Source organism: Bombina bombina, chromosome 1 (assembly GCF_027579735.1).
Source record: "Bombina bombina isolate aBomBom1 chromosome 1, aBomBom1.pri, whole genome shotgun sequence".
NCBI classification, from domain to species: domain Eukaryota; kingdom Metazoa; phylum Chordata; class Amphibia; order Anura; family Bombinatoridae; genus Bombina; species Bombina bombina.
The window spans coordinates 297,234,723-297,261,316 of NC_069499.1; the positions used below are offsets into that span (position 1 = coordinate 297,234,723).

General features: G+C 40.1%; 1 protein-coding gene across 1 annotated transcript in view; it reads left to right on the forward strand.

Moving 5' to 3' along the window:
• CCDC14 (coiled-coil domain containing 14) overlaps positions 1-26,594 on the forward strand; it is a 142,772-nt gene that overhangs the window by 15,526 nt on the left and 100,652 nt on the right. The window contains exons 4-5 of the mRNA XM_053712123.1: positions 24,268-24,340; positions 26,246-26,368. Of these exons, the coding sequence (XP_053568098.1) occupies positions 24,268-24,340; positions 26,246-26,368 (196 nt within the window). The remainder of the gene's footprint in view (positions 1-24,267; positions 24,341-26,245; positions 26,369-26,594) is intronic.

Genomic DNA, 26,594 nt, shown 5'->3' on the forward strand with positions numbered 1-26,594 from the left:
CATCCTTTAGGAGCCATATATTATATATCACCAGCCATGTATTATATATCACCAGCAGCCCCCCCCCCCCACATAACCTATGGTAGCTAGAAGGCAGAGCAGTTAACCCAATGGCTGCCAAAATGCGCTGCAGTGCATTGCACAGCATTACACTTGCATTCCTCTGGTAGTCAGGGGTTGAAAAGAATCAGTGGAAGTGCCTTATTTAAATTTGAAATCACCTGCAGAAAAATGTTCACTTTAAAAAAAAAATAAAAAAATCTTATCGCAGAAAGTGAGAAAAAGTTCTGCCTCTGGGTGTGTAGTAAATAACTTTGCAGTATACATTTTTATTATTTAATTTGTATTCCTTTCCTTTTTATTTATTTCTGAAAATGGTGTGTTTTCCCATTCCTGTTACAACTAGGACTCCAGACATAGCATTACTATATTCCACACAGACATTGGTTGCACACTCTAGTGACTCATTTGTAACTGACTCTAACTGACCTCAGCAGAAAAGGAAACCCACATTTAAATTCTCGGCAGAGCCCATTGCTTTATGGACACAAACCTTTTACACTTATCTGTTTTTAAAAATACATCTTTCTTTCCTATGGCATGGAGATTCCACAATTCATTCCAATTACTAGTGGGAATTCAACTCCTGGCCAGCAGGAGGCGGCAAAGAGCACCCCAGCAGAGCTGTTAAGTGTTACTTCCCTTACCCATAACCCCCAGTCATTCTGTTTGCCTCTATCACAGGAGGATGTGCGAAGATGGTGTCTGAAGATATTTAATCCTTTTATGGGTACTTTTCCCTGCAAGCAAGGATTGGGGTTATGCTGTGTCCATGTCAATCTCTTTAGTAAGAGTAATGGTGGCTTTTAGCAGTTAGACGGCGAGGTGGTCCTTGCTTAACTTCTCTAACATCAATGCCACCCCTTTATAGAAAACCAGGGTTGGTTACTCTGTTTTTATTGTCTACAGGTCTATGTCAGACGTTGGTTCTATCTGTCACATCTAAGACGCTGGAGCAAGCAGGAGCAAGTTTTTTCTGTCACACCGGGGAGAAAGCTGCAAGACTGGTAAGTCCCTGATTCCCTTATCCCTACATGGTCTGGTAACAGAGTGGTCTAAATGAGGGGGGCTTTACAGCTACAGGGGGGGGGGACTTTTGCTAATTTATTACTTAGGGGGCAGGAATATCTGTTAACTACAGAAGTGAAGATGAAGCGTTAGTTTATGGCTTCTTCACTATTATGCACTCTTATGCTATTATTAGGACCGCAGAGTCTCTGTTTAAATCATTGAGAGGCATAGCTCGCTGTTGTCTGTGAATTTAGATCTCTTCCATCCAGCGTAGTTATGCTGGTAACAGAGGTACGGGCCATGGATCTATCTCTCCTAAAACTAATGAGATTGTGCATGCTGCATGGCGGAGCCTTGTTGCTAGAGTGGTCTCCTTTTACAGCTTCAACGGCAATCCTAGAAGACGAAGTGACTGTTGGTTTACAGCTTATCTGTGTCCGCTATAAGGCACTATGAATAGGCAGAGTTAATCCTTCCTACTCCCTCGAACAAAAGTCTGGTCTCTATACATGGTCACGGATTTAACCTAATGTTACCGTATGTGGGGTTTATATTCTGGATTTCCATATGTGGGGCTTATATCTGGAATCTCCGGTGTATACTTGGTTAACACTGGAGCTCCTGTTCACGTGTATGGGAAGTAAACATTTTTTAATCCTTGTGAGACCACGCGGCCGCTGTCTTCTTTATATGTTAAGCTTCTACCCTCCCCTGTGGCGCTATTCGCTTCTATTAGCGGATCTCTATAGCACAGTATAGTCGGCAGGCTTTTATTAAGAGAATCTAGGAATTTATGTGCTAAGGCTAACTGTGGCTCAGCAGTAATACTCTGTAATAGAAGCCAGCAGTTCTGGGTTTAATACCCATGTAAGCTGCAACACTTGAACTTCTATAAAGTTTTATGATGGCAGCCGTATCTGTGAGTTAAGAACCCTATTCTCAGAGAGATCAGGTTCTTTCTGCATTGCTGGCAAGCATTTTAACTAGACGGAGTTCTGATTAAGTGCAGACGTTTTCTAGGGACATACAATATGTAAAGGTGTTTTACTTTTATTTCCCTATAGATGGTGTTCTGGGATATGAAGTTTATGTATGATGGTAGACTGCCGTTTTTTTATGTTATTCAAAAGACTGGTCTCTACTTTCACTGTATTTCCCTATATTACTGCAGTATCCTCTTGTCTGCTTCCATCTAGTGGATCTTTTTTATTACTACATCTTAAGAATTTTCAGTTCAGATATCAGACACTTACATTTATCTATTGACTGACTGTTATGCACGCTGATATGTTGATCAGGTCAGGTGTATGTATCTTTGCAGGGGATGATGGGGTATATGTACTCATATAAAAAAGATGAAGCGGAGCACTGAGGTAACATAAAAGTTCAAATTTATTTAAGCAATTTAAAACAAAAAAAGAACATCAAGGAGATTAAGGGTCCTATTCCTTGCAAAGGGTTCAGCTCAGACAGCTGCTGACATGTTTCGGCATTCCGGACAGGCTGGAGACGCAAAGCCACCGGAACACTGCGGACACCGCTTTAAGGTTCTTCTTATCCTGCCCCCAGGACCGGATGTTTCATAGGTGAGAGGAGGGGCGAACGTTAATACCGCACTACGGCTGCTTGGTTTACTAATACCCATTGGGTCTGTGATGTAATGTATTTACTGCAGTGACTTTGTTCCACACTAACACCTTACACGCTAATCAGGGACTACACCTTTTTTGTTCTTATATGTACTCATATACCTTTCTCCTGTTTGTATTTTCCCTTATTTCTGCTATGCAGATGTCTCTGGGATTTCATACATGCTTCTTGGTGCAACATGTAATATCCTGAGGACTATTTTTTGTAGTTATCCTTGTCCTGTTTTCATGAGTGTGATTAATTCTTTTCTTGGTGAAGTATAACGTCACTCTTGTAATTTCTACTGGAGTGTATTTATTTATATAGGATCTCCCTCCTGTTTGTGACCTTTCATGAGCCTGAAATATAGCATACGTTTAGGGATTTTCTTCTGTGTTTTAATTTATCTCTACCGTTTGAGTATAGTATCTCTGAATTATGTTTTAAAAGAATATCTGCTTGTCCTTCTTCCAGACATTTTCAATAATCCTATATTTCTGCAGTAGAATATATGATGGACCATATAATATGCATATTTACCTTTTGCCTACTGTGCATATTAAAATATGTTCTTAGGGATATACATTTTATCCCTGTTCTTTACTGCAGTATTAATGTATATGGGAGATTGTTATAAGGGATAACTTATTGTCACAAATAGAGGAGCCATCTACAGCTATATTGGATTTAGTGCTATCAAACAATACAGATATAATATCAAACATAGAAGTCAAAGAACATTTGGGTAACAGTGATCATAACATGGTCACATTTGAAATCTCTTTTCATAAGCAGAGTCTTAAAGAGACACTGAACCCAAATTTTTTCTTTTGTGATTCAGATAGAGCACGCAATTTCTCTTGTTAAGTGTGTTCAGTCCACGGGTCATCCATTACTTATGGGATATATTCTCCTTCCCAACAGGAAGTTGCAAGAGGATCACCCAAGCAGAGCTGCTATATAGCTCCTCCCCTCACATGTCATATCCAGTCATTCTCTTGCAACCCTCAACAAAGAAGGAGGTCGCGAGAGGAGTTGGAGTTTTTACTTAATTATTCTTCAATCAAAAGTTTGTTATTTTAAATGGCACTGGAGTGTGCTGTTTTTCTATCTCAGGCAGTATTTGGAAGAAGAATCTGCCTGCGGTTTTCTATGATCTTAGCAGGCGTAACTAAGATCCACTGGCTGTTCTCGACATTCTGAGGAGTGGGGTAACTTCAGAAAATGTGAATAGCATGCGGGGTTCCCCGCAAATGAGGTATGTGCAGTACAATATTTTCTGGGAATGGAATTGACTAAGAAAACACTGCTGTTACCCACATGATGTAAGTACAGCCTTAAATGCAGTAGTAGCGACTGGTATCAGGCTGATAAATGTATGCGCAGTTGAGTTAATTTCTAGGGACTAGAATTTGACTGAAAAAATACTGTTAATACTGAAATAATGCTTAAGCTTTATCTGCAGTAGAAGCGACTGGTAGCAGGCTTAGTGATAACTTTGCATGACTTTGAAAAAGTTTGTTTTTAAAACGTTTACTGGCATGTTATTCGTTTTGTGAGGTACTTTGGTGATAAATCCTTTTTGGGCATGATTTTTTTCCACATGGCTAACGTATTTTTCTGCATAGAAAATGTTATATCAGGTCTCCCACTGTTGTAATATGAGTGGGAGGGACCTTTTTTTTTTTTTTTAGCGCCTTGTTGCGCAGTTAAAATTCTAGCACAGTCTTCCTGTTTCTTCCTCCTTGATCCAGGACGTCTCTAGAGAGCTCAGGGGTCTTCAAAATTCGTTTTTGAGGGAGGTAATCAGTCACAGCAGACCTGTGACAGTGTGTTTGACTGTGATAAAAGCGTTAAATTTTAATTTGATATCCATTTTGGGTATTGAGGGGTTAATCATCCTTTTGCTAATGGGTGCAATCCTCTGCTAATTATTACATTTACCGTTAAGAATTGTTGACTATAACTGAATTAGTAATTTGATAATTCAACTGTGTTTTTTAAAAGCGCTGCAGCGTTTTTTATATTGCTTGTAAACTTATTGAAAGTAATTTCCAAGCTTGCTAGCTTCATTGCTAGTCTGTTTAAACATGTCTGATACAGAGGAATCTGCTTGTTCATTACCGTATTTATTCGAGTATAACGCGCAAAATTTTCTACCAAAAAAAGAAATCAAAGTTTGGGTGCGCGTTATAAACGAGGGCTGGGGTGGGGTGGCAGTGGCGGCCGGTCCATTGAGGGCGCAGGTGAATTGTGAGTTCGCACTGTGCCTTTTCCGGGCTGCAGCCGCTCACTGTACGCGAGGGCGAAGAAAAAATGGCAACTCAGGGTATCAAGAGAAAACGTTCTGCATATGACGCTTCATTCAAGCTCAAGGTTGTTGATCATGCTGAAATTCACGGAAATCGAGCAGCTAGCCGAGAATTCACTGTACCAGAGACGAATGTTAGAGAATGGAGAAAACAGAAAGTCGTCCTGAAAGATATGAATAAAACAAAAAAAGCACAACGAGGGAGACAAGCCATGTACCCAGACATGGAGAAGGAACTTTATGAATGGATCATTGACCAAAGAAGTAGTGGGTACATCGTCACATCACTCCACGTTAGACTTCAAGCCCAAAAGTTTTGCAAAGATTCAAACTTCAAAGCCTCTAATGGATGGACACAAAAGTTTATGAAAAGGCATGGACTTTCAATACGCCAGAGAACAAAGATAGCACAGAAGCTGCCTAATGATTTAGAAGAGAAGATCGCTTCATTCCATACCTTTATAATCAACCAACGCAAGCAGATTAATTTTGAACTTTCACAGATAGGCAATATGGATGAGACCCCCATGTGTTTTGACCTACCAGGCAACAGGACAATTGACAGCAAAGGGAAGCACACAGTCCAGATTAGAACCACAGGCCATGAGAAAACTCATTTTACCGTTGTGTTATCCTGTATGGCAGACGGTTTTAAACTTAAACCAATGTTGATTTTTAAAAGAAAGACTATTCCAAAAGGAGTTAAATTTTCACCAGGTGTCGTGATCCATTGTCATCCTAAAGGATGGATGGATGAAAAGGGAATCATTTTATGGTTAAATAAAGTTTGGAATACTAGACCAGGCGCACTACTGAAGAAATCCATGCTTGTATGGGACCAGTTCCGCTCACACCTGACAGACACTGTGAAGGACAAACTGAAAAGTCTAAAAACATTTCAAGCTGTGATTCCAGGTGGACTAACCTCTATTCTTCAGCCACTAGATGTCGTTTTAAACAAACCCTTCAAAGACAGAGTCAGGGAAAAGTGGATTACCTGGATGAAATCCGATGACAAAGATTTGACTGCAAAAGGAAACCTGGCCTATCTCTCGTGACATCCTGGGTTAAAACATCATGGGAAGACATACCAAAAGAAATGATCATCAAGAGTTTTTTGAAGACAGGCATCAGCAATAAAATGGACGGCACAGAAGACGACCTGCTGTGGAATTCAGACTCAGAAGAAAGCGAGGAAACTGGAGAAACAGATGTTCCTGCCAACTGGGACACTGATGAAAAATTAACTCGAGAAGAATGGGAACAACTCTTTAGTGTATCTGATGATGAATCTGACTTTGAAGGATTTTAAATAAATATTGTTACCGGTAATTTTATTTCGGTATTGTGTTTATACCAGTTTACAACCAGTTTACATTGTCAATAAATGATTTTATCATGGCCACACGTGTTCAACAACGTTTTTTTGTCAATTACAATGCTTGGTGTGAAACAAAATTTTATACCAATTTTTAATCGATAATTAGGGGTGCGCGTTATACACGAGTGCGCGTTCTACTCGAATAAATACGGTATGTTCAAAAGCCGATGTGGAGCCCAATAGAAATATGTGTACCAATTGTATTGATATTACTTTGAATAAAAGTCAATCCGTACCGATATAGAAATTATCACCAGACAACGAGGGGGAAGTTATGCCGTCTAACTCTCCTCACGTGTCAGTACCTTCGTCTCCCGCTCGGGAGATGCGTGAGATTGAGGCGCCAAGTACATCAAGAAGTATTATACAATATGCCCGAGTTAAGAGGCAAGCGCGATAGCTCTGGGTTAAGGACAGAGCGCGCCGATGACACGAGAGCCATGTCTGATACTGCGTCACAATTTGCAGAACATGAGGACGGAGAGCTTCATTCTGTGGGTGACGGTTCTGATTCGGGGAGACCGGATTCAGAAATTTCAAATTTTAAATTTAAGCTTGAGAACCTCCGCGTGTTGCTAGGGGAGGTGTTAGCGGCTCTGAATGATTGTGACACGGTGGCAATCCCAGAGAAATTATGTAGGCTGGATAAATACTATGCGGTACCGGTGTGTACTGACGTTTTTCCTATACCAAAAAGGCTTACTGAAATTATTAGCAAGGAGTGGGATAAACCTGGTGTGCCCTTTTCCCCTCCTCCGATATTTAGAAAAATGTTCCCTATAAACGCCGCCACACAAGACTTATGGCAGACGGTCCCTAAGGTGGAGGGAGCAGTATCTACTTTAGCCAAGCGTACCACTATCCCGGTGGAGGATAGTTGTGCTTTCTCAGATCCAATGGATAAAAAATTAGAGGGTTACCTTAAGAAAATGTTTGTTCAACAAGGTTTTATATAACAGCCTCTTGCATGCATTGCGCCTGTCACTGCTGCAGCGGCATTCTGGTTTGAGTCTCTGGAAGAGGCGATTCGCACAGCACCATTGGATGAGACTTTGAGCAAGCTTAGAACGCTTAAGCTAGCTAATGCGTTTGTTTCGGATGCCGTAGTGCATTTAACCAAACTTACGGCTAAGAATTCCGGATTCGCCATACAGGCGCGCAGAGCGCTATGGCTTAAATCCTGGTCAGCAGATGTAACTTCTAAATCTAAACTATTGAATATTCCTTTCCAAGGGCAGACCTTATTCGGGCCCGGCTTGAAGGAAATTATTGCTGACATTACTGGAGGTAAGGGTCACTCCCTTCCTCAGGACAGGGCCAAATCAAAGGCCAAACAGTTTAATTTTCGTGCCTTTCGTAATTTCAAGGCAGGAGCAGCATCAACTTCCTCCGCTCCAAAACAGGAAGGACCTACTGCTCGTTACAGACAAGGTTGGAAAGGCAACCAGTCATGGAACAAGGGCAAGCAGGCCAGAAAGCCTACTTCCGCCCCTAAGACAGCATGAAGACAGGGCCCCCTTTCCGGAGACGGATCTAGTGGGGGGCAGACTTTCTCTCTTTGCCCAGGCTTGGGCAAGAGATGTACAGGATCCCTGGACGTTGGAGATTATATCTCAGGGATACCTTCTGGATTTCAAAACTTCTCCTCCACAAGGGAGGTTTCATCTCTCAAGGTTATCAACAAACCTAGTAAAGAAAGAGGCATTTCTACAATGTGTACAAGACCTCTTAGTGATGGGAGTGATCCACCCAGTTCCGCGAACGGAACAAGGGCAAGTGTTTTACTCAAATCTGTTTGTGGTTCCCAAAAAAGAGGGAACCTTCAGACCAATCTTAGACTTAAAAATCTTAAACAAATTCCTAAGGGTTCCATCGTTCAAGATGGAAACCATTCGGACCATCCTACCCATGATCCAAGAGGGTCAATATATGACCACAGTGGATTTAAAGGATGCCTACCTTCACATACCGATTCACAAAGATCATTATCGGTACCTAAGGTTTGCCTTTCTAGACAGGCATTACCAGTTTGTAGCTCTTCCCTTCGGGTTAGCTACGGCTCCGAGAATTTTTACAAAGATTCTGGGTTCGCTTCTGGCGGTACTAAGACCGCGAGGCATTGCAGTGGCTCCGTACCTGGACGACATTCTGATACAAGCGTCAAGTTTTCAAAATGCAAAGTCTCATACAGAGATAGTTCTAGCATTTCTGAGGTTGCATGGGTGGAAAGTGAACATGGAAAAGAGTTCTCCGTTTCCACTCACAAGGGTCCCCTTCCTAGGGACTCTTATCGATTCTGTAGAGATGAAGATTTACCTGACGGAGTCCAGGTTATCAAAAATTCTGAATGCTTGCCGTGTCCTTCATTCCATTCCAAGCCCATCAGTAGCTCAGTGCATGGAAGTAATCGGCTTAATGGTCGCGGCAATGGACATAGTGCCATTTGCGGGCCTGCATCTAAGACCGCTGCAATTATGCATGCTAAGTCAGTGGAATGGGAATTACTCAGATCTGTCCCCTTTACTGTATCTGGACCAGGAGACCAGGGATTCTCTTCTCTGGTGGTTGTCTCGGGTTCATCTGTCCAAAGGAATGACCTTTCGCAGACCAGATTGGACGATTGTAACAACAGATGCCAGCTTACTAGGCTGGGGCGCAGTCTGGAACTCCCTAAAGGCTCAGGGATCGTGGACTCAGGAGGAGAAACTCCTTCCAATAAAAATTCTGGAATTAAGAGCAATATTCAATGCTCTCCTAGCTTGGCCTCAGTTAGCAACACTGAGGTTCATCAGGTTTCAGTCGGACAACATCACGACTGTAGCTTACATCAATCATCAAGCAGGAACCAGGAGTTCCCTAGCGATGTTAGAAGTCTCAAGGATAATTTGCTGGGCAGAGTCTCACTCTTGCCACCTGTCAGCGATCTACATCCCAGGCATGGAGAACTGGGAGGCGGACTTTCTAAGTCGCCAGACTTTTCATCCGGGGGAGTGGGAACTTCATCCGGAGATATTTGCTCAACTAATTCTTCGTTGGGGCAAACCGGAACTGGATCTCATGGCATCCCGCCAGAATGCCAAGCTTCCGTGCTACGGATCCAGGTCCAGGGACCCGGGAGCGGTGCTGATAGATGCACTAGCAGCCCCTTGGGTTTTCAACATGGCTTATGTGTTTCCACCTTTTCCGCTACTGCCTCGACTGATTGCCAAGATCAAACAGGAGAGAGCATCGGTGATTCTGATAGCGCCTGCGTGGCCACGCAGGACCTGGTATGCAGACCTAGTGGACATGTCGTCCTGTCCACCATGGTCTCTGCCTCTGAGGCAGGACCTTCTAATTCAGGGTCCTTTCAACCATCCAAATCTAATTTCTCTGAGGCTGACTGCGTGGAGGTTGAACGCTTGATTCTATCGAAGCGTGGTTTCTCGGAGTCGGTCATTGATACATTAATACAGGCTCGGAAACCTGTGACCAGAAAAATTTACCATAAGATATGGCGTAAATATTTATATTGGTGTGAATCCAAGAGTTACTCATGGAGTAAGGTTAAGATTCCTAGGATATTGTCTTTTCTACAAGAGGGTTTAGAAAAGGGTTTATCCGCTAGTTCGCTAAAGGGACAGATTTCTGATCTGTCTATTCTTTTACACAAACGTCTGGCAGAGAATCCAGACGTCCAGGCTTTTTGTCAGGCTTTGGCCAGGATTAAGCCTGTGTTTAAGACTGTTGCTCCTCCGTGGAGCTTAAACTTGGTTCTTAACGTTCTTCAGGGTGTTCCGTTTGAACCCCTTCATTCCATTGATATTAAGCTTTTATCTTGGAAAGTTCTGTTTTTGATGGCTATTTCCTCGGCTCGAAGAGTCTCTGAGTTATCTGCCTTACATTGTGATTCTCCTTATCTGATCTTTCATTCAGACAAGGTAGTCTTGCGTACTAAACCTGGGTTTTTACCTAAGGTTGTTTCTAACAGGAATATCAATCAAGAGATTGTTGTTCCATCATTATGTCCTAATCCTTCTTCAAAGAAGGAACGTCTTTTGCATAATCTAGACGTTGTCCGTGCCCTGAAGTTCTACTTACAGGCAACTAAAGATTTTCGGCAAACTTCTTCTCTGTTTGTCGTTTACTCTGGACAGAGGAGAGGTCAAAAGGCTTCGGCTACCTCTCTCTCTTTTTGGCTTCGTAGCATAATACGTTTAGCCTATGAGACTGCTGGACAGCAGCCTCCTGAAAGAATTACAGCTCATTCCACTAGAGCTGTGGCTTCCACCAGCGCCTTTAAGAATGAGGCCTCTGTTGAACAGATTTGCAAGGCTGCAACTTGGTCTTCACTTCATAATTTTTACAAATTTGACAAATTCTTCGGAGGCTGTTTTTGGGAGAAAGAAGGAACCACTGCCTGTAGAACCTGTGTAATGTTCCTGCCTTGTCCCTCCCATCATACGTGTACTTTAGCTTTGGTATTGGTATCCCATAAGTAATGGATGACCCGTGGACTGAACACACTTAACAAGAGAAAATGCTTACCTGATAAATTTATTTCTCTTGTAGTGTGTTCAGTCCACGGCCCGCCCTGTCTTTTTTGAGGCAGGTTCTAAATTTTAAATTATAACTCCAGTCACCACTGCACCCTATAGTTTCTCCTTTCTCGTCTTGTTTCGGTCGAATGACTGGATATGACATGTGAGGGGAGGAGCTATATAGCAGCTCTGCTTGGGTGATCCTCTTGCAACTTCCTGTTGGGAAGGAGAATATATCCCATAAGTAATGGATGACCCGTGGACTGAACACACTACAAGAGAAATAAATTTATCAGGTAAGCATAAATTATGTTTTTAAGCAACTTTATAATTTACTCCTATTATCAAATTTTCTTTGTTCTCTTGGTATCTTTATTTGAAAAGCAAGAATGTAAGTTTAGATGCCGGCCCATTTTTGGTGAACAACCTGGGTTGTTCTTGCGGATTGGTGGATAAATTTAACCGACCAATACACAAGTGCTGTCCATTGTACTGAACCAAAAAATAACTTAAATGCCTTTTTCAAATAAAGATAGCAAAAGAACGAAGAAAAATTGATAATAGGAGTGAATTAGAAAGTTGCTTAAAATTGTATGCTCTATCTGAATCACGTAAGAAAAATCTTGGGTTCTGTGTCCCTTTAAAGGTTTTACTAAGGCTTTTAATTTTAAGAAAGCAAAATTCATTGATTCAAGGAAATCATTAAATAACATAAACTGGGACAAAGTATTCTCTAATAAAAACACAGAGGATAAATGGATAACATTTAAAACTTTGTTAAATAAATATACATATCAACATATACCACCATATGGTTATAAAAATTAAAAATCCAAGCCAATATGGCAAAATAAAAATGTGTTAAGAGAAATTAGGAAAAAACGTAGGGCATTTAAATTATTCAAAGAAAATAGTACAGACTCAACATACCAAACTTATAAGGAATGTAACAAAGCATGCAAAAAGGCAATTAAATAAGCCAAAATTGAAAATGAAAGATTAATTGCAAAGGATTCTAAGTCTAACCCTAAAAGGTTCTTTAAGTACATAAATAGCAAAAAAATCTAAGAAGGAGAATATAGGAACATTAAAATGTGTGGAGGGTAGCATGATTAACAGTGACAGGGAGAAGGCTGAGGTACTATACCAGTTCTTATCTTAAGTATACACAAGAGAGGAACCAATGGACGATACTTTGGAACAACCTAGAACATGCCAGTCCATGCCATTAACTGGGTTATATCTAGAGAATATCAGGAAAAAACTCAATAATATTAAGGTAAATAAAACTCCAGGTCCAGATGGAATACACCCAAGGGGACTGTTATAGACAAACCACTACTCCTTAATTTTTCAAGATTCCTTATCCTCAGGCATAGTACCACAGGATTGGCGTAAAGCTGATGTGCTGCCACTCTTCAAAAAAGGAAGCAGGGATTATCCAGGAAGCTATAGACCAGTTAGTCTGACATCAATATTTGAAGGGATTATAAGGGATTATATTGATGATCATATTCGTGTAAACAAGATTGAGTTCAAATCAGCATGGTTTTATGAGAAATAGATCATGTCAAACTAATCTAATTAGATTTCTACGAGGAAGTAAGTAAAAATATAGATAAAGGGGAATCGGTTGATGTGATATACTTAATACTTTGCAAAGGCGTTTGATACAGTGCCACATGAGAGATTATTGCACAAAATTAAGGGACTAGAATTAGCTGAAAATGTTAGATTATGGATAAATAACTGGATAAAAGATAGGGAGCAACGAGTAGTATTGAATGGATCATACTCAGATTGGACAAAGGCAATCAGTGGAGTCCCCCAGGGATCCGTACTGGGCCCTGTTTTTTTTAATATTCTTTATTAATGACTTGGAGCAAGGATTAAATAATTTCATCTCTATTTTTGCAGATGATACAAAGTTAAGTAAGGTCATTAGGTGAGAGCAGGATGAACTTTCATTACAAAGGGATCTGCAACAATTAGAAGTATGGGCAGGTAAATGGAAAATAAGATTTAATATGGGAAAATTCAAGGTTCTACATTTTGGAAGTAAAAATAATCAGGCAATATATTATTTAAATGAGACAAGACTTGGCCAAACAGAGGAGGAAAGGGATTTGGGAGTAGTAATGGATAACAACAAGCTAAAGATGGATGCACAATGCAGGGCAGCAGCTTCAAAGGCTAATACGATACTAGCATGTATTAAAAGATGCATTGATTCAAGGGAGGAAAGCATAATTCTGTCACTATATAAATCCCTGGTAAGACCTCCCCTTGAGTATGGAGTGCAGTTCTGGGGACTGTTTTGCAAAAAAAGATATTGCAGAACTAGAAAAAGTTCAGAGAAGGGCCACAAAGCTAATAAGGGGAATGGAGAATTTAAGCTATGAGGAGAGGCTAGCCAAACTGGGTCTGTTTTCCATAGAAAAAGGCGCTTGAGAGGTGACATGATTACTTTATATAAATATATACAAGGCCCATATACAGAGATGGCAAAAGCTCTGTTTATTCAAAGAAAATTGATTGTGTCAAGAGGTCACAATTTAAGGTTGGAGGAAAGTAGATTTAATCTGCAACGGAAACATTTTTTCACTGTAAGAGCAATAAAATGGTGGAACTCCTTACCAATGGAGGTAGTGAATGCCAATACCCTAGATACATTTAAAAGTGCTTGGATACATTTCTGGTTAGAAACAAAATTCATTGATATGATTGCTTGTATTAAATGGGTAGGATTAATTTAAGATCAACTGGAGCATTTTTTTTGGGGGGGGGGTTGTAAGTATATTAGATTTGTATAGGTTGAACTCGATGGACTTCGGACTTTTTTCAACCTCATCTACTATGTTACTATGTAATATCTGCTTATTTTTTATGTGAATAATTCTTCATGGTTTTTCATGGTTTATCTTTCCTCTATGCAGTAAACCATAGTATAGAGATTGCTATAAGCATTCTATTTGCTTATTTTAATCCTTTTCTGCTGTATATTTGCAGTTTTCTGCTGTGCAGGTATATGCTTAATTTTAGATATATGTCTCTTTCAATAGAAGGGAAACAATTTTTGTAAACAGAGCTATCTTCCCTGTGTGAGGATTCTATTCGACTTTTTTGTGGTTCCCAAAAAAGAGGAAACTTTCTGTCCCATTTTAGATATAAAATGTGTCAATAAATTCCTCAAGGTTCCGTCCTTCAAAATGGAGACTATTGTTCCATTCTGCCCGGAGGGTCAGTTTTAGTCTTTCATACATCTGAAGGATGCATATCTTCATGTTCCCATTCACAGGGAACATCTCCATTTTCATGCGGTCTGTTTTTCTGGACAAATATTTCCAGTTTGTTTCCCTTTTCTTTGGCCTGGCTACAGTTCCTCCAATCTGTACAAAGGTTCTAGGAGCTCTCTTTGACGGTGGTCAGATCTCAGGGAATAGCGGTGGCACATTACCTAGACGTCATCTTGGTTAAAGCGCAATCTTTTCAGCTAGCAAGATCTCATACAGAGATGTTGTGGTCTATTCTGCGTTCCCATGGGTGAAAGGTGAATCTGGAATGGGGTTCCCTAGTACTAGATACCAGTGTGTGTTTCTAGGGAATAATTATAGATAGTCTACCAATGTAGATTTTTCTAACAAATGTCAGAAAATCAAGACTTCTTGCCTTTCACATCAGTTCTCTGTCCGTCCATCAGTGGCTCAGTGCATGGAGGTATTTGGTCGGACAGTTGCTTCTATGGACATCATTCCATTTGCTCGATTCCATCTGAGACCTCTACAGCTATGCATGCTCAGTTAAAGTAACGGAGACCACTCAGATCTATCAAAGAGGTTAGCGCTGGATTCTCTAACAAGAGACTCTTTCGTGGTGGTTTTTTCGCAGGACCTTCTGTCTCAGGGTAGATTCTTTCTGAGACCTTCCTGGGTGTAAGGTCTTGAGTTAAAACCTTTCAACAAAATTTGTGTTTGTAGCTAACAACTTAAACCCAGATAATAGTAATGGGTTAAATGAGTAAAAATGGTTATTAGCATTTACTTCATTAGGTGAGCAAACATACACAAAAGTTACTGTCCAGGTGTATGTTGCTTTAATTAACACTTTTACACAAACTGAATGAGAGGTCTTGGGTAAGAATGCATTCACTTTGTATGATTTTCTGTAAGTATATCAATTCACCATAGGAAGAAGTCCATACAAATAAAGACTAATTTCCATGTAAAAATTATAATTCATGCAAATATCCCAGAATCTAGTTTATATATTTGAGTGCACGAGATGGCCTTGATGAATAGACAAAGTATATATAAATAACTCAGAAATAGTTTATAACTTTGAATAATGCAGCAGAGTTAGGCAAAAGGTTCTTGCAGTCAAAGATAAGATGAAACTGCACAGAGTAACGGTCAGCTGGTTAATAAGCAGAAAGGAAGAATTTAAACAGTTAAATACTCTGCAGCTTGCAGATATACTTGCGTTTTTCCTTTTTGTGATGATTCGATATAGCAGATTGGAGTTCTGGAGGCTATGTGAGCAGGGTGTCAGCTGAGCGGTAGCGTGTAGGCTGTGTGCACAGCGTGTCAGCTGAGCGGTTCTCCGGAGGCTGTGTGAACAGCATGTCAGGTGAATGGTGCTGTGTCAGCTGGTGATGATGATCAGGATAAGCAGGTGAGTAAGAATAGTCTGCAATCCTGGAAAGTGCAAACGAACAGTACACAGGCAGGCAAAAGTTACCGCAATGTGTGGATGTTAAGAATAACTGCAAAGGTGACAAAATGAACTCCGGAATGGAGTAGCAACAAATGTTTCTATAATTCCAATATTGTAACAATAGCTTAAACTTTGATCCAATGACTTTCAGTAGGAACAAAATAATCAAGCAACAATGGTAGGAGTAAGTGACCTTATATAGTGTATAGAGGTGAAGAGGAGGTGCCTGAGTTAGAGACAACACAGAGTATTACACTGGGTGAATGTGACCATGGACCCCATCCTGTCAGGCTGGGGGAGTAGTTTGGGGCTGCTTTAAAGCTCTCAGGGGCTTTGGACTCGAGGAGTCTTCTCTTCCCATAAGCATCATAGAATTGCGAGCTATCTTCAATGCATTATTATCCTGACCTCAACTAGTTTTGGTCCGGTTTATCAGATTTCAATAGGGCAGCATCTCCTCGGTGGCATACATCTACCACCAGGGTGGAACTCTGAGTTTGTTAGCAATGAAGGAGGTGACCCGCATTATTCAGTGGGTGGAATCTCACATTTGTCTCCTATCTGCCATCCATATTCCAGGGGTGGACATCTGGGAAGCGGATTTCTTTCATGTAATTAACAAGAGTCCATGAGCTAGTGACGTATGGGATATACATTCCTACCAGGAGGGGCAAAGTTTCCCAAACCTTAAAATGCCTATAAATACACCCCTCACCACACCCACAAATCAGTTTTACAAACTTTGCCTCCAAGGGAGGTGGTGAAGTAAGTTTGTGCTAGATTCTACGTTGATATGCGCTCCGCAGCAAGTTGGAGCCCGGTTTTCCTCTCAGCGTGCAGTGAATGTCAGAGGGATGTGAGGAGAGTATTGCCTATTGAATGCAGTGATCTCCTTCTACGGGGTCTATTTCATAAGGTTCTCTGTTATCGGTCGTAGAGATTCATCTCTTACCTCCCTTTTCAGATCGACGATATACTCTTATATTTACCATTTCCTCTACTGATTCTCGTTTCAGTACTGGTTTGGCTTTCTACAAACATGTAGATGAGTGTCCTGGGGTAAGTAAGTCTTATTTTCTGTGACACTCTAAGCTATGGTTGGGCACTTTATTTATAAAGTTCTAAATATATGTATTCAAACATTTATTTGCCTTGACTCAGAATGTTCAACTTTCCTTATTTCCAGACAGTCAGTTTCATATTTGGGATTATGCTTTAAATTATCATATTTTTTCTTACCTCAAAAATTTGACTTTTTTCCCTGTGGGCTGTTAGGCTCGCGGGGGCTGAAAATGCTTCATTTTATTGCGTCATTCTTGGCGCGGACTTTTTTGGCGCAAAAATTCTTTTCCGTTTCCGGCGTCATACGTGTCGCCGGAAGTTGCGTCATTTTTGACGTTATTTTGCGCCAAAAATGTCGGCGTTCCGGATGTGGCGTCATTTTTGGCGCCAAAAAACATGGGCGTCGCTTTTGTCTCCACATTATTTCAGTCTCATTTTTCATTTGCTTCTGGTTGCTAGAAGCTTGATGTTTGGCATTTTTTTCCCATTCCTGAAACTGTCTTATAAGGAATTTGATCTATTTTGCTTTATATGTTGTTTTTTCTCTTACATATTGCAAGATGTCTCACGTTGCATCTGAGCCAGAAGATACTACAGGAAAACCACTGCCTGCTGGATCTACCAAAGCTAAGTGTATCTGCTGTAAACTTTTGGTAGCTATTCCTCCAGCTGTTGTTTGTAATAATTGTCATGACAAACTTGTTAAAGCAGATAATATTTCCTTTAGTGATGTACCATTGCCTGTTGCAGTTCCCTCAACATCTAAGGTGCAGAATGTTCCTGATAACATAAGAGATTTTGTTTCTGAATCCATTAAGAAGGCTTTGTCTGTTATTTCTCCTTCTAGTAAACGTAAAAAGTCTTTTAAATCTTCTCTCTCTACAGATGAATTTTTAAATGAACACCATCATTCTGATTCTTTGGACTCTTCTGGTTCAGAGGATTCTGTCTCAGAGATTGATGCTGATAAATCTTCATATTTATTTAAGATGGAATTTATTCGCTCTTTACTTAAAGAAGTACTAATTGCTTTAGAAATAGAGGATTCTAGTCCTCTTGATACTAATTCTATACGTTTGGATAAGGTTTTTAAAGCTCCTGCGGTTATTCCAGAAGTCTTTCCTGTTCCTAATGCTATTTCTGCAGTAATTGCTAAGGAATGGGATAAATTGGGTAATTCATTTACTCCTTCTAAACGTTTTAAGCAATTATATCCTGTTCCGCCTGACAGGTTAGAATTTTGGGACAAAATCCCTAAAGTTGATGGGGCTATTTCTACCCTTGCTAAACGTACTACCATTCCTACGTCAGATGGTACCTCGTTTAAGGATCCTTTAGATAGAAAAATTGAATCTTTTCTAAGAAAAGCTTATCTATGTTCAGGTAATCTTCTTAGACCTGCTATATCATTGGCTGATGTTGCTGCAGCTTCAACTTTTTGGTTGGAAACTCTAGCGCAACAAGTAACAAATCGTGATTCTCATGATATTATTATTCTTTTCCAGCATGCTAATAATTTCATCTGTGATGCCATTTTTGATATTATTAGAGTTGATGTTAGATTTATGTCTCTGGCTATCTTAGCCAGAAGAGCTTTGGAATGCTGATATGGCTTCTAAATCAACTCTACTTTCCATTTCTTTCCAGGGAAACAAATTATTTGGTTCTCAGTTGGATTCTATTATTTCAACTGTTACTGGTGGGAAAGGAACTTTTTTACCACAGGATAAAAAGTCTAAAGGTAAAAACAGGGCTAACAATCGTTTTCGTTCCTTTCGTTTCAACAAAGAACAAAAGCCTGATCCTTCGTCCTCAGGAGCAGTTTCAGTTTGGAAACCATCTCCAGTCTGGAATAAATCCAAGCCTGCTAGAAAGGCAAAGCCTGCTTCTAAGTTCACATGAAGGTACGGCCCTCATTCCAGTTCAGCTGGTAGGGGGCAGGTTACGTTTTTTCAAAGAAATTTGGATCAATTCTGTTCACAATCTTTGAATTCAGAACATTGTTTCAGAAGGGTACAGAATTGGTTTCAAGATGAGACCTCCTGCAAAGAGATTTTTTCTTTCCCATGTCCCAGTAAATCCAGTGAAAGCTCAAGCATTTCTGAATTGTGTTTCAGATCTAGAGTTGGCTGGAGTAATTATGCCAGTTCCAGTTCCGGAACAGGGGATGGGGTTTTATTCAAATCTCTTCATTGTACCAAAGAAGGAGAATTCCTTCAGACCAGTTCTGGATCTAAAATTATTGAATCGTTATGTAAGGATACCAACGTTCAAGATGGTAACTGTAAGGACTATATTGCCTTTTGTTCAGCAAGGGAATTTTATGTCCACAATAGATTTACAGGATGCATATCTGCATATTCCGATTCATCCAGATCATTATCAGTTCCTGAGATTCTCTTTTCTAGACAAGCATTACCAATTTGTGGCTCTACCGTTTGGCCTTGCTACAGCTCCAAGAATTTTCACAAAGATTCTCGGTGCCCTTCTGTCTGTAATCAGAGAACAGGGTATTGTGGTATTTCCTTATTTGGACGATATCTTGGTACTTGCTCCGTCTTTACATTTAGCAGAGTCTCATACGAATCGACTTGTGTTGTTTCTTCAAGATCATGGTTGGAGGATCAATTTACCAAAAAGTTCTTTGATTCCTCAAACAAGGGTAACCTTTCTGGGTTTCCAGATAGATTCAGTGTCCATGACTTTGTCTTTAACAGACAAGAGACGTCTAAAATTGATTACAGCCTGTCGAAACCTTCAGTCTCAATCATTCCCTTCGGTAGCCTTATGCATGGAAATTCTAGGTCTTATGACTGCTGCATCGGACGCGATCCCCTTTGCTCGTTTTCACATGCGACCTCTTCAGCTCTGTATGCTGAACCAATGGTGCAGGGATTACACGAAGATATATCAATTAATATCTTTAAAACCGATTGTTCGGCACTCTCTAACGTGGTGGACAGATCACCATCGTTTAATTCAGGGGGCTTCTTTTGTTCTTCCGACCTGGACTGTAATTTCAACAGATGCAAGTCTCACAGGTTGGGGAGCTGTGTGGGGATCTCTGACGGCACAAGGAGTTTGGGAATCTCAGGAGGTGAGATTACCGATCAATATCTTGGAACTCCGTGTAGTTTTCAGAGCTCTTCAGTTTTGGCCTCTTCTGAAGAGAGAATCGTTCATTTGTTTTCAGACAGACAATGTCACAACTGTGGCATACATCAATCATCAAGGAGGGACTCACAGTCCTCTGGCTATGAAAGAAGTATCTCGAATTTTGGTTTGGGCGGAATCCAGCTCCTGTCTAATCTCTGCGGTTCATATCCCAGGTGTAGACAATTGGGAAGCGGATTATCTCAGTCGCCAAACGTTGCATCCGGGCGAATGGTCTCTTCACCCAGAGGTATTTCTTCAGATTGTTCAATTGTGGGGGCTCCCAGAGATAGATCTGATGGCCTCTCATCTAAACAAGAAACTTCCCAGGTATCTGTCCAGATCCCGGGATCCTCAGGCGGAGGCAGTGGATGCATTATCACTTCCTTGGAAGTATCATCCTGCCTATATCTTTCCGCCTCTAGTTCTTCTTCCAAGAGTAATCTCCAAGATTCTGAGGGAATGCTCGTTTGTTCTGCTAATAGCTCCGGCATGGCCTCACAGGTTTTGGTATGCGGATCTTGTCCAGATGGCATCTTGCCAGCCATGGACTCTTCCGTTAAGACCAGACCTTCTGTCACAAGGTCCTTTTTTCCATCCGGATCTGAAATCCTTAAATTTAAGGGTATGGAGATTGAACGCTTGATTCTTGGTCATAGAGGTTTCTCTGACTCCGTGATTAATACTATGTTACAGGCTCGTAAATCTGTATCTCGAGAGATATATTATAGAGTCTGGAAGACTTATATTTCTTGGTGTCTTTCTCATCATTTTTCTTGGCATTCTTTTAGAATACCGAGAATTTTACAGTTTCTTCAGGATGGTTTAGATAAGGGTTTGTCCGCAAGTTCTTTGAAAGGACAAATCTCCGCTCTTTCTGTTCTTTTTCACAGAAAGATTGCTATTCTTCCTGATATTCATTGTTTTGTACAAGCTTTGGTTCGTATAAAACCTGTCATTAAGTCAATTTCTCCTCCTTGGAGTTTGAATTTGGTTCTGGGAGCTCTTCAAGCTCCTCCGTTTGAACCTATGCATTCATTGGACATTAAATTACTTTCTTGGAAAGTTTTGTTCCTTTTGGCCATCTCTTCTGCTAGAAGAGTTTCTGAATTATCTGCTCTTTCGTGTGAGTCTCCTTTTCTGATTTTTCATCAGGATAAGGCGGTGTTGCGAACTTCTTTTGAATTTTTACCTAAAGTTGTACATTAGTAGAGAAATTGTGGTTCCTTCATTATGTCCTAATCCTAAGAATTCTAAGGAGAAATCATTGCATTCTTTGGATGTTGTTAGAGCTTTGAAATATTATGTTGAAGCTACGAAATCTTTCCGTAAGACTTCTAGTCTATTTGTTATCTTTTCCGGTTCTAGGAAAGGCCAGAAAGCTTCTGCCATTTCTTTGGCATCTTGGTTGAAATCTTTAATTCATCTTGCCTATGTTGAGTCGGGTAAAATTCCGCCTCAAAGAATTACAGCTCATTCTACTAGGTCAGTATCTACTTCCTGGGCGTTTAGGAATGAAGCTTCGGTTGACCAGATCTGCAAAGCAGCAACTTGGTCCTCTTTGCATACTTTTACTAAATTCTACCATTTTGATGTATTTTCTTCTTCTGAAGCAGTTTTTGGTAGAAAAGTTCTTCAGGCAGCGGTTTCAGTTTGAATCTTCTGCTTATGTTTTTTGTTAAACTTTATTTTGGGTGTGGATTATTTTCAGCAGGAATTGGCTGTCTTTATTTTATCCCTCCCTCTCTAGTGACTCTTGTGTGGAAAGATCCACATCTTGGGTAGTCATTATCCCATACGTCACTAGCTCATGGACTCTTGTTAATTACATGAAAGAAAACATAATTTATGTAAGAACTTACCTGATAAATTCATTTCTTTCATATTAACAAGAGTCCATGAGGCCCACCCTTTTTTGTGGTGGTTATGATTTTTTTGTATAAAGCACAATTATTCCAATTCCTTATTTTATATGCTTCGCACTTTTTTTCTTATCACCCCACTTCTTGGCTATTCGTTAAACTGATTTGTGGGTGTGGTGAGGGGTGTATTTATAGGCATTTTAAGGTTTGGGAAACTTTGCCCCTCCTGGTAGGAATGTATATCCCATACGTCACTAGCTCATGGACTCTTGTTAATATGAAAGAAATGAATTTATCAGGTAAGTTCTTACATAAATTATGTTTTTTTGAGCAGACAGACTTTTCATCCCGGTGAGTGGATTCTACATCCGGAGGTATTCTCCTTGAAATAATCTGGATTTGGATCTGATGGCGTTGCGTTGAAACGCCAAGCTTCCAAAGTACAGGTCAAGATCAAGAGGTCCTCTAGCCGATCTGATCAATGCACTAGCGGTGGCTTAGATCATTCCTGTTTTTTCCGTTTGCTCTCCTTCCATGAGTCATTGCTTGTTTCAATCAGGAGAGAGCTTCTGTAATTCTAATAGCTCCTGCATAGCCTTTCAGAATCTGGTTCATGGATCTGGTGAGGATGTCATCTTTTCCACCTTGGAGATTTACTCTGAGGAAGGACCACCTTCTTCAGGGTCCTTTCCTTCTCCCAAATCTGGATTCTCTGAAGCTGAGAGCTTGGAGATTGAATGCCTAGTTGTTGACTAGATGTGGCCTTTCTGAGAAAGTCATTGAGACTATGCTTCAGGCTCAAAATCCGGTTGCTCGTAGGATTTACCATATGGTATGGCGTATATACTTTTGCTGGTGTGAATCGAAAGCTTTTCTCATGGACAGGGTAAGGGTACCCAGTATTTTGTTTTTCTTCAGGAGGACCTGGAGAAAGGTTTCTCAGTCAGCACTCTGAAGGGTCAGTTTTCTGCACTGTCTATTTTTCTGCTCAAACGTCTGGCAGATCTGCCAGATGTTCAATCTTTCGTTCAGGCTTTGATCTGAATCAGGCCTGTGTTTATACCAGTTGCTCCTCTTTGAAGCCTTAATCTTGTTCTTAAAGTTTTGCAGAAGGCTCAGTTTGAGCCGATGCTTTTGGTTGATATCAAGTTGTTATCTTGGAAAGTTTTTTTTCTCCTGCTCTCAGAGTCTGAGTTTTCGGCTCTGCAGTGTTGAACCTTATTTTTCATGTGGATAAGGTGGTCCTTCATACTAAGCTGGGATTTCTTCCTAAGGTAGTGTTGGTTCGCAATGTCAATAAGGAAATTGTTGTTGCCTTTTTTTGGTCCCAATCCTTCTCAGAAGGAACGTCTGTTGCATAACCTGGACGTTGTGCGTGCTTAAAAATGTTTTACCTTCAAGCATCTAAAGATTTTTGGCAATCTTCTGCTCTGGTTCGTTGTTTACTCTAGTAGAGTAAGGGTCAGAAGGCCTTTTCTACTCCCTTTTTTTTTTTCTTTCTGGTTGAGAAGTGTTCCGGTTAGCTTCTGAGACAGCTGGACAACAGCCTTCTGGGTGAATTATGGCTCTTTCCACTGGAGCTGTCTCTTCTTCCTGAGCTTTCAAAAATTAAGCTTCTGTGGAGCAAATATGCAAGGTGGCCAAAGGGTCCTGATTACATACCTTCAAAACCTACACATTTGATACTTTTGCCTTGGATGAGGCTTCTTTTGGGAGTAAAGTTCTTCAAGCGGTGGTGCCTTCTGTTTAGGTCCGCCTGTCTTTGTTCTCCTTCCCTTTCATTCTGTGTCCTCTAACTTGGGTATTGGTTCCCACTAGTAATTGGAATGACTCATGGACTTTCCATGCCATAGGAAAGAAAACAAAATGTATGCTTACCTAATCAATTTCTTTCCGGGCATGGAGAGTCCACAATCTGCCCTTATTTCAATTTAAGATGGAAGTTTTTTTGTACAAACCTCAGGCACCTCTATACCCTTGTGTGATCTTCTTTTTTTCCGTTTCCGTCGGCCAAATGACTGGGGGTTATGTGTAAGGGAAGTGACTCTTAACAGCTCTGCTGGGGTGCTCTTTTCCTTCTCCTGCTGGCCAGGAGTTGAATTCCCACTAGTAATTGGAATGAATCGTGGACTCTCCATGCCTGGAAAGAAAGACATTTTTCATGTAAGCATACATTTTAGTTTTCTTTGAATAAAACATTCTATCTGGTATTTATTTAATGCTTAATGTGGTAAGAGTGAATAAATTGAAATGGTACTGGGGGTGAGATGCCAGAGGTTTTCTTTTCTCCAGTTTGGTGAGTAAGAAACATCTCACCAGTCTTTACATGCCTTGTTAAAATGCTGCCAGTTTTACGAATGCCATTTAAAATTTGTTTTTATTCTTTACTCACTGAATGACAATTTACACTGTTATGCTAGTATCATTTCTACCCGTGTGATTTTTGACTATCTCTCATATTATAACAGTCATAATTATATGAGTACAATAAATAAAATGTAGTATTAGATGTTGTCAAAATTAATATTCAACTCTACAAATTTACAAATTGTACTTGTTTTGCAGGTTTTAGTAATCAATAAAGGATTGGATCGATGTGCAGCTTTACTGCAAGACATTCTTCAGAATGATGTGAAAGGTATTATCTGAATTATTTTATTGTGACTTTTTATAATGTATGTGCTATTTTTATTATTATCGTTTTTATAAAGCAGCAAGATTTTACACAGTGCTATACAAAGGTTTATTACAATCATAAAATTACAATAAAAAACTTAGAATGAGACTTTAAGACCATACACTGTAAAGTAACAAGCTTACATTGACAAACATAAGTAAAAGAAAGAGGACCAACCTGCTCTTAAAGGGACATAAAATGCAAAAATGTTCATGATTCAGATAGAGAATACAATTTTAAACAACATTCCAGTTTACTTCTATAATTTAATTTGCTTAATTCTTTATATATCCTTTGTTGAAGAAATAGCAACGCACATGGGTGAGCCAATCGTACGAGGCATCTATGTGCAGCCTGCCAGCCACCAATCAGCAGCTACTTAGCCTATCTAGATATGCTTTTTAGCGAAAGGATATCACGAGCATGAAGCAAATTAGATAATAGAAGTAAATAAGAAAGTTGTTTAAAATTGCACGCTCTTTCTAAATCATGAAAGAAAAAATGTGGGTTTCATGTCCCTTTTAAGCACAATCAGTTGTAGATGCACTTTTATACAAAGTGATCTACATTTAGAGAGGCTCTCAAACTTACAATCAAAATAAAATACATAGGGTAGTTGAGGAGTAAGAAAACATAAGTAGTAGACATCTTAAAGTAAGTTGTATGTGTCCTTGAACAGATATGTTTTTAAGGAACGCTTGAAGTTTTTAGACTAGAGGTTAGTCAGACTGAGCGAGGCAAGGAGTACCATATGATGGGTGCAGTTCTTGGAAATTCTTGCAAGCGAGAGTGTGAGGAAATAGTGAGAGATGAGGAGAGAAGTAGGTTTGGGCAAGGCGGAGGGGGTGGGTTGGAAGGTATTTGCAGACAAGGGCAGAGATATTGGAGGGTGCAGTGTTGGTGAGGGCTTTGTATGTTAGGGTCAACATTTTTAATTTTATTCTTAAAGGGACATGAAACCCAAAATTTATTTCATGATTCAGATAGATTTTAAACAACTTTCTAATTTGCTTCTATTATCCAATCTGTTTCATTCTCTTGATATCATTTGTTGAAGGTGCAGCAATTCACTAATCGTTTCTAACTGAACTCATGGGTGAGCCAATCACATTCAATATATATATGCAGCCACCAATCAACAGCTAGGACCTAGGTTCTCTGCTGCTCATGAACTTGCCTAGATAAACCTTTCAGCAAATGATAACAAGAGAAGGAAGCAAATTAAATAATAGAAGTAAATTGGAAAGTTGTTTTAAATTGTATTCTCTATCTGAATCATGAAAGAAAAAAAATGGGTTTCATATCCCTTTAAGGCTAAGGGAAACCAGTAGAGGTGTTGGCAAAGAGTTGCAGCAGATGTGGAGCGATGCTTAAGGAAAATAAGCTTGGCAGAGCCATTCATGTAGGATTGCAGCAGGGACAGGTGGTAGGTTGGGAGACCAGAGAAGACTGAATTGCAGTAGTCAAGGTGGGAAATGATGAGGGAGTGGATAAGAATCTTAGTTGTGTCTTGAGTGAATAAGTGACAAATTTTAGGGATATTTTTAAGGTGGAATCGGCAGGAGTTGTAGACTGAGGGGAAAAAGGGACCTAGAACTGAATCTTGAGGTACCCCAACAGAGAGGGGTAGATTGGCGGAGGAAGAGCCAGAGAAGGATACACTGAAGGTACGGTTAGAAAGGTAGGAAGAGAGCAACAGTAGAGCTGTGTCACAAATATCCAAGGATAGAAGCAGCAATGGATGGTCAATAGTGTCAAAGTCTGCAGAGAGGTCTAAAAGGATTAGCGTGGAGTAATGACCTTTAGACTTGGCAGTAAGCAGGTCATTTGTCACCTGTATTCATTTAATGTTTCTGTTATTTTTAGACACTGTACAACAGAATTCAAACAAAACACCTAAAGTGAACATCATCAGGCCTACAGCTTCAAAAGTGAAAAAGAGCTTTCCGAGGAAGCCAACCACTTCAAATCATGTACACAAGGATATAGGTGAGTTGATATGAGATAGACCGTTACTGGGTTGTGTACTTTTTTTAAGGGCCAATATAATTGAAAAATGACATGCTCTATTCCGTTAGAGCATGTCATTTTAAGACTATCGACCCTGTAGTTGTGTGTGTTTAACCCTTTCAAAGGTCAATAGTCTTAAAATTACTAACAGACTATAGCAACCCTGATATTTACTTAAGTTAAAAAATATATATATAAAAACGTA